We start from the raw sequence: 9313 nt of genomic DNA, 5'->3' as shown, positions 1-9313 counted from the left end.
AGAGACCTAGATATCTTAAACTGTTGAGCCTTTAGTTTGTTATGGCTGCGGAGGCTTCAAACGCACCAAAAACAAGAAGGAAACTCTCTGCCTCCCCAACCTTTGAAGAGGAAGTGCTTAAAATGTTACATGCATTAAAGGAGGGGCAGGACAGATTGCAAGAGACACAGGATAAACACACAGAGGAATTTAAAGAGATAAAAAAGGAAATTGGCTTCCTGAATAAGGAAATTCAACAGGTTAAGACAGAAGTTTCAGAAGTGGATACAAGAGTTACTCAATTGGAAATAGGACGTGTCCAGGATCTGGAAAGACAACAGTACCAAGCCCAGGTAGCAATTGCTTTCCTGCAGATGAAGGAGAGGGAAATGAACTTAAGAATTCGAGGGTTTCCCGAAATAGAACAAGATAACTTAAAGGCAACAATAATCCAGGAATTTGAAGCATCGTGGGATCTGACAAAAGAAGAATTGGAAACAATAATAGTGAAGGCCTATAGATTTGGAGCGAAACCAAAGAAGAGAGATTCGAAATTTATAAGTGATTGTATGGTGGTTTTTCAAACTAAAGAACAAAGAGATAAAATTTTGGGACTTCACTATCAAAAGAATTTGAAAGTCCAAGAGCAACAGGTGGTCCTTTTTAAGGATATCCCAAAATTTTTCTTGGATTTAAGAAGCAATTACACAGATTTGGTTAGTGCCTTAAGAAAGAAAAGGATCTATTTCCATTGGGAATTCCCCGAAGGATTATATTTTAAATATCAACAGAAGAAGATTCGAATTCGAACATTGGGAGAGAAGGAAAGATTTCTGGAAAAGAACGTAAAAGATCTTGAATTGGAAGCAGGAGCAAGACCTGGTCCATAACTGGAATTACCACCTCTTTTTGACGTACGGCTGCTAGGAGCCGGGGCAGGAGCTAAGCCAAGAGCAGTACAGTAAAATAATATGGCACTAAGAATCTTATCATGGAATGTGAATGGTTTAAATTCGAAACCTAAAAGAAATCGAATCCATCACAGAATTTGGATGTGATATGCCTACAAGAAACACATGTGATGAGAACTCATAGAAAAATCTTGCAAAATAAAAGATTAGGTCAAGAATTTATTTCGGCAGACAAAGTTAAGAAACAAGGAGTAGTGATTTATGTTAAAGAGAAATTTGAAGCAAAATTATTGTTTAAAGGTGAGGAGGGAAGATGTCTTGCAGTTGAAATAACAGCACAAGGCGATAAGTTGTTGATGCTTGGAATTTACGCACCAAATGAAGGTAAGGCTGAATTTTACAAGAAGATACATGATGTACTTTTGGATTATATGGATTATAAGATAATTTTGATGGGAGACTTGAATGGAGTAGTCTCCACATTGATGGATAGATCACAAAGACAGAAGATTTCTAATGATGGAAGACTACCAAAGACTTTCTTTGAAATGATGGATAATTTTGATATGATTGATACTTGGAGATTAAAAAACCCATTGGAGAAAGACTTCACGTTTTTCTCTGACGCAAATAAATCGTGTTCCCGCCTCGATTATATATGGACAACAAGAGATTTGGCCATGAGAATAAACAAATCAGAGATTTGCCCAAAGACTTGTTCTGACCATAACGCTGTGCTGCTGGAATTAAAATTGTTTCTACAGGGTTCGTTTAGATGGAGAATGAATGATGCCTTGCTGAGAAGTGAACAGATTGTTGAGAAGGCCCAAAAAACCATAAGAGACTATTTTGAGATAAATTTGAATACAGAGGTAGAAAAAAGGGTCATTTGGGACGCAAGTAAGGCGGTCATGAGAGGTTTTTTGATTCAACAGAATGTAATAAGGAAGAAGGCCCAAAATGAAAAAAAGATATCATTTTGAACCAATTGAAAGAGAAAGAGAAAAAATTGAGGAGTAATCCAAAGAATCAACAGGTTCAAAAAGAAATAAAAGCCCTTCAATCACAATTTTCTCAGATAATTAATCAAGAAATTGAATGGAAAATAAAAATGATGAAGCAAAGGTCTTTTGAATCGGCAAATAAATGTGGTAAGTTACTAGCTTGGCAGTTGAAAAAGAGACAGAAACAAAGTACAATAACTATGATAACACAAGAGGAAAAGATTATTGAGAACCCTGCAGAAATTAGGAAATGTTTTCAGAAATATTATAAGCAGCTATACAAGAAAGAAAAAGAGGACTTAATTAAAACAGAACAGTTATTGGACAAATATGGATGGCAGAAAATTCCTGAAGAGAAAAGGACCCTACTCAATTACCGGATTACAAGACAAGAATTGGAGGCAGCAATTAATCAAATGCAAATTGGCAAGGCACCAGGACCTGATGGACTGACAGCAAAATATTATAAGACACTGAAAGACTGGCTGATTCAGCCACTGATGGAAGTATGTAATGAATTACTAGAGGGGGTTAAGGCACCTGAGACCAGGAGAGAAGAATTTATTACGTTGATACCTAAACCAGATACAGACAGAGCTCAAGTAAAGAATTACCGCCCAATCTCCTTGTTAAATGTGGATTACAAAATTTTTGCTAATATCTTGGCTACAAGACTGAAGAAGGTCCTTCAAGATCTTATTCATCATGATCAAGCAGGTTTTTTACCTGGTAGACATATGAAGGACAATATTAGGAACATAGTTGATATTTTGGAAAGGTTAGAGGCCAAAAAGAACTCTAGGTAAAAGGTAAAGGTTCCCCCGCACATGCGTGCTAGTCGTTTCCGACTCTAGGGGCCGGTGCTCATCTCCGTTTCATAGCCGAAGAGCCAGCGTTTGTCCGAGGACGTCTCCGTGGTCATGTGGCCAGCATGACTAGACGCCAAAGGCGCACGGAACGCTGTTATATTAATGTTTATTGATGCGGAGAAGGCCTTTGACAATATTTCTTGGAGTTTTATGAAAAAGAATTTTGAAAATATGGAGGTTGGGCAGAGTTTTATGAATGGTTTAAATGCAATCTATTCTAAGCAAAAAGCAAAAATTATAGTTAATAATGTGGTGTCAGAGGAAATTAGAATTGAAAAGGGTACCAGGCAAGGGTGCCCACTCTCCCCTCTGTTATTTATTACGGTTCTGGAAGTTTTGCTGAATATGATAAGGAAAGAGAAAGGTGTGAAAGGGATTGTAGTGGGTTCGAAACAATATAAGCTAAAAGCCTTTGCTGATGATTTGGTCTTAACATTACAAGATCCAGAGACCAGTGCAATTAAAGCACTGGAAATAATAGAAGAGTTCGGACATGTTGCAGGTTTTAAATTGAATAAGAATAAAACCAATGTTTTAGGGAAAAATCTGTCATTAGAGGAAAAAAGTAAGTTACAGGAAGCCACTGGTTTGATGTTTGTAAAAAAGGTGAAGTATCTGGGTGTAAATATGACACCAAGGCAGGTTTCTTGAGGAGGGGCCTTACCACCGCCTCTTTCAAGGCAGCAGGGAAGCACCCCTCACTCAAGGAAGCATTGATAACTGCCAGGAGCCAGCCTCTTGTAACCTCCCGAGCCGCATAAACCAGCCAGGAGGGACACGGGTCCAACAAACACGTGGCAGCACTTAATTTCCCCATGATCCTGTCCACTTCATCCGGAGTCACAGGATCAAACTCTTTCCAAATATTATCGGCCAAATCCATCGTTTCCCCCTCGTCAGATACTGCCCAGTCGGAGTCCAAGCCAGCCCGAATCTGAGCGATTTTATCCACCAGATACTCACTAAACTCCTCGGCCCGTCTCTGCAAGGGGTCCTCTCCTGTCCCCTGATTTAAAAGGGAATGGGTCACCCTAAACAGGGCTGCCGGGCGGTTATCTGCGGATGCAATGAGGGTGGCGAAGTGAGCATGCTTCGCTACCTCCATCGCCACAAGATAAGATCTAGAAAAGGATCTTAACTGTGTTCGGTCAGACTCGGACCGACTGGATCTCCAAATGCTCTCTAGGCCCCTTCTATGGCGCTTCATCTCCCGCAGGTCCACAGAGAACCAAGGAGCGAGCCGGGATCTGTGCCGGGTCAGAGGCCGCAAAGGCACAACACGGTCGAGAGCCTCCAAAGCAGCCCGTTGCCAGGCGTCAACTAAGGTCTCGACCGGGCTGTGGGAAAGGGAGGAAGGAATCAATCCAAGCGCCGTCTGGAACCTATCTGGGTCCATCAGGCACCTGGGGCGGAACCACCTGGTTGGTTCCGCCTCCCAGCAGCGGGGAGTGGCATGACGGAGGCCCAACTGCAGGAGATAATGGTCTGTCCATGAAAGGGGTTGAGATGTTGTAATAACCCCACCCAGACCATTAAGCCACTGCCCAGAGATAAAAATAAGGTCGGGCGTGTTTCCCCCCTTGTGAGTCGGACCCTGAATAATCTGGGTCAGGTCCATGGCTATCATGGAAGCCATGAACTCTTGGGCCACCCCCGACGCACCACCCAGGGAAGGCAGGTTAAAATCTCCCAGAACCATAAGCCTGGGAAACTCAACCGCCAACCCCGAGAGAGCGTCGAGTAGCCCGGGCAGGGCCGTTGCCATGCAGCTGGGAGAAAGGTACGTGAGCAACAGACCCAACTGACCCCCAGGACCCCACCTCAGGAGAAGGGACTCACATCCGCCTATCTGAGGGGCAGTGGTCTCCCGCGGACAAAGGGCCTCCTTAATAACAACTGCCACCCCCACGCCCCTACCCCTCCTTGCCAGGCAAATGGAGCCATGGTGCTCTTCAGCAGGCACAAGCAACCCCGATCCCACTCTCCTCCTCCTCCCCTTGGAAGAGCTGCGGGCTCCGAGGGACAGAGGCAAGCCGAGAAACCGATTCCCACCCCCCCACACACACACACACTTCTCCTGCCCGTATCTGAGGAGACCTGCAAGATTTTCTGCTTGCAAAAGGGCGATCACTTCTGCCTCTCTTGCAAACACTGGAATTGTGCAAGGAAGGGAAACCCCTGCCCCACCGTCTGCCTTCTCCTTTTTTTCTGCATGGGGGGGAAGGAGGAGGCGGAGAAGCAGCTGGCAAGATTGCAGCCCAGCCCAGAGAAGGGGAACGAAGAGCCGGTTGGAGAATGCGTCTTTCTCCCTCCATCCCCAGGGGCGGAACAAAGCAGAGAGGCGAAGAACGTGGAGGGCACGGAAGAACGTGGAAGAAAAGGAAGCAAAGAAAGAAGATATAACCTTCAGCAAAGCAGCTTCCATGCAAAAGAAACACATTTGCACTTATGTGAGCAGACATGTGCCCCCACAAGCAGCCCCCCTCCCCCCAGCCTCCCCTGAGCCAAAAAACTCGCCCTGTCTTAATTGCAGGCAAAACCTGCCAAAAGCCCAAACAGCCCGTGCAGAAGCACTGCCTGCTCGCCTTTCCAAGGCACTCCAGCCCAGATTCTTTGCTCCCTTTTAGCTGGACAACCTTTAAAATTGGCTCCCCCTCCTTCTCCAAGCCAAGCTGCCCTCCTCTCCATCCTGCACCCCCTCTCCCAAAGAGTTTGGCTGGCAGTTTGTCAATCGCAGCTCTTCCTCCTCCTCATCCCCCTCCCCATTCCGGCTTCAGCACAGAGTTTTTGCCTGAAGAAGAAGATGTTTCTCTTCCTCTTCCCATCACTTCTTTGGCGTGTGTTTGCTGGGAGCCCATCCAGATTTGAACACCTTGGAGTCCCCGTTTCCCACTGAAAACAAAACACTGGCTGCAAAACCCTTTTGACACATGAAATGAAAATAACACTGCGTATATCGTTTTTTACCTTTGTGCTGCTATATATAAAAAACCTATATAAAGGTAAAGGTAAAGATTCCCCCGCACATGCATGCTAGTCGTTTCCGACTCTAGGGGCCGGTGCTCATCTCTGTTTCAAAGCTGAAAAGCCAGCGCTTGTCCGAGGACATCTCCATGGTCATGTGGCCGGCATGACTAGATGCCAAAGGCGCACGGAACGCTGTTACCTTCCCACCGTAGTGGTCCCTATTTTTCTACTTGCATTTTTACATGCTTTCGAACTGCTAGGTTGGCAGAAGCTGGGACGAGTAACAGGCGCTCACTCTGTTACGCAGCACTCGGGATTTGACCCGCCAAACTGCTGACCATCTGATCGACAAGCTCAGCGTCCTAACCCACTGAGCCACCACGTCCCAAAAAACCCAAACAAACTATAGTGTGTTGCATTTATGAAATGAATGAACTGCTACAAAGGAAATTTTTTATTTCTGTATGCATCAAAAACATTTTGAACTTCCAAAAAAAAAGACGCTGGGTCGAAGGTTACTTTCAAATAAAATACTCAATGTCCATTTGAGTCCTCCTCATATTTATTAAATAAAAAGACAAACTTAACTTTTCCCCATGCAGCAAACCCAAAATGCTGTCTGCTTGTCATTCTGACCGTCCACCCAACTGCCCACCCACCCATCTGCCTGTCCGCCAGTCCATCTGCCCATCCATCCTCTCATCTGTCCATCTGTGCATCCGCCCGCCAGTCCATCTGTCTTCTGTCCACCAGTCCATCTGCCATCTGTCTCCATCCATCTGCCCGTCCGTCCATCTGTCCATCCGTCTGCCCGTCCACCTGTCCATCTGCCCACCCATCCATCTGCCCATCCGCCAGTCCATATGTCTGTACTGTAGCATCCAGTCAGCTGACAATGAATAAAAAAAGACTATTTCACTGAACGTCAAATAAATATTTGCAAAATAATAGCCAATTTTTATGTCAGCATGCAACAGAAACATTCTGAACTCCAAAAAAAGAAACTGGATTAAATGTTAATTTTAAATACAATACTCAATGTCTACTTGAGTCCTCATATTTAGGAAATAAGAATCCAAAGTTAACTTATCCACCTGCAGCAAACCCAAAATGCTGTCTGCTTCTGTCTTTTTGTCCATCCGTCCACCCATCTGTCTGCCCGACAGTCCATCTGCCCATCCATCTACTTGTCCGTCCGTCTGCTCGTCCGCCAGTCCATGTGCCCGTCTGCCAGTCCATCTGCCCATCCGTCCACTTGTCTGTCTGTCTGTCTGTCTGCCAGTCCGTGTGTCTGCCCGTAAATCAGTCCATCTGTACTGGAGTGTGCAGTCAGCTGGCAAGGAATAAAAAAGCACTCTTTCACTGAAGAACATCAAATATATAGTTGCAAAATAATAGCCAATTAAAATATTTATCTTACCTGGTTAATGTGATTTTTGCTTCTCAACATCAGCACACAACATCTTCATATCAGGGCTGTAAGATGTCACCTTCATTTTTAAACAAGATTGCAGGCTGTTGTCTGTGAGGCGTGAGTGATATTTGTTTTTAATGTAGTTCATATCGGAGAAGACCTGTTCACATACGTATGTGGATCCAAAAATTGACAGGACTCCAAATGCATATTTCTTCATATTTTTGTATGTGCTGGGGAGGGCATTCCATGTATCAAATATAAGCTTGTCCTGTTTGGGAAGGTTTTCAATATCACTCCATTTGTGATTCAGCGCAAGACTGGCCTTCTGACGGGCAACATCTTCAAGTGTATCTGTCAAGCGTTGGAACTTGGACACCCATATCTCTTTGTCGGCTATGTCTGCAAGTTCCATCTCCAGATCGGGTTGACTTACACCTGCAAATGCAGTCATATTCAATGCAGATGGATCACTGGTCAGGGGAGTGACAGGGAAAGATAATGTATTTTTTCCTCTCTGAACTCACAGAATCGCTTCCCAAACGATGTTTGCATTGCAATGATTGCAGACTGCAAATACTCTGAATCTATCACATTGTTACCTTGTTTGAACTCTCTCAAAGAGGGGAAGTGTTCTGAACCAGCCCTCTTCTGGCCTTGTAGTAAGGCAAACCCCTATTCAGAAAGAAGAGACTGGAGAGCGTCCAAGGCTAAAAGGCGTCTGCCAGGATTTATTACTCAATTAACAAAAACACTAGAGCTTGTCTCCTCAAGCGGAAGAGTTGCTTTCAGCAACCAGCCCCTCCCCAAACACTCCTTTTATTGAGAGCTCAGGGCGTGGTCTCCCTGTGCCTCCTCCCGAGGAGTCCCACAGCCTTTCTTTGTTTGTTCCTGCTCGACTGCCTCCTGCGTCGGGCGTCCTTGAACAGGGCCAGCTGTGGGTCATCATCCTCCGCACTATCGGGCTCACGCAGCTGAGAAGAGGTCCCCGGCTGAGGGCTCTGCAAAGCCTCCAAACCATCATCAGCCGGTTCGTCTCCCTCCTCCCCCTCATCTGAGTCATCCGATACATCGGAGCCGGCTGTCGGACCCACAGGCTGGCCCTGAGTCACAACAGGAAGTGAGACAGTGTACCTCTCTGTAAATCTCTTTCAAATACTGTCAACTTGTGTTCAAATGCCAACACTTCCTCCAGCAAGTTCAGGGCTGTGCCTCCTTTACCCTGAAGACTTGTGTTCAGCTTGTTCAGGTGTGCTGTCATATCTACCATGAAGTATAGCTTTTCCAGCCAATCTGGACATTCCAGCTCAGGATAGGTGAGCCCTTTGCTGCCCAGGTACATTTTCACCTCTTCCAGACACGCAGCAAAGCGTTTTAGCACCTCCCCTCTGGACAGCCACCGGACTTTGTTGTGCAGCAGGAGATCAGAATATGTGCTGTCCACCTCCTCTAGTAGCAAACAGAACTGACGGTGATTTAAACCTTGTGCCATTATTTTATTGAGAATCTTAATGACGAGGTTCATCACTTCTGTGCATTCTGGAGGAAATGTTTGAGCGCACAATGCCTCTTGGTGCAGGATGCAATGAAATGTTAGCAGCTTTCTACCCACCGACTTCTGCAGTAAAGCCACAAAGCCCTTCTGCGCTCCTGTCATACTCGGTGCCCCATCAGTAGCCACTGACACAAGGTGGGTGGTGTCTATTTCTTTGGTTCTGAAATAATCCAACACAGCCTCACAGATGTCTTCCCCCCTTGTTTGGTCTTTCAGTGGTATGAACTCAAACATTTCTTCCTGTGGCCCAGCAGAGTTAACATATCGGCAGAACAGCGCTATTTGTTCAATATCACTTCTGTCTTTGGATGCATCACAGGCAATTGAGTATGCCTCAGCTGAATTGATGTCTTTAATTTGCTGTCTGGTGATGTTTTCTGCCATTTTTAGGGTTCTGTCTTTGACAGTCTTCACAGAGAGGGGCATATCTCTGATTTTCTGCACAATTTCTCTCTTGTTTTTGAAGTCTGAGAACAAATGTTCTGAAATTTTAATGAATGATTCCTTCATATATTCTCCATCTGTGAAAGGCTTCCTGTGCCTGACTATTTCCTGAGCAGCCACAAAACTAGCATATGTAGTTGAACTTGCAGACGTCACCCACTTCTTAAATT

At 45.1% G+C, this 9313-nt stretch overlaps 1 protein-coding gene across 1 annotated transcript; it reads right to left on the bottom strand.

Annotated features, from left to right (window-relative positions):
- Positions 1-254: 254 nt before the first annotated feature.
- Positions 255-9083, bottom strand: LOC308676248 (general transcription factor II-I repeat domain-containing protein 2A-like; the record flags this gene model as incomplete). Its single annotated transcript, XM_081342063.1, has 3 exons — positions 255-347; positions 7317-7582; positions 8279-9083. The coding sequence occupies 3 exons, from the start codon at positions 9081-9083 to the stop codon at positions 255-257; spliced, it is 1164 nt and encodes a 387-aa protein (XP_081198189.1).
- Between the last annotated feature and the right edge of the window lie 230 nt (positions 9084-9313).

Source organism: Vipera berus, assembly GCF_964194415.1.
Source record: "Vipera berus genome assembly, chromosome: W".
NCBI classification, from domain to species: domain Eukaryota; kingdom Metazoa; phylum Chordata; class Lepidosauria; order Squamata; family Viperidae; genus Vipera; species Vipera berus.
The sequence above is the reverse complement of the archived record's forward strand: the minus strand, read 5'-3'. Positions and strand labels throughout refer to the sequence as shown.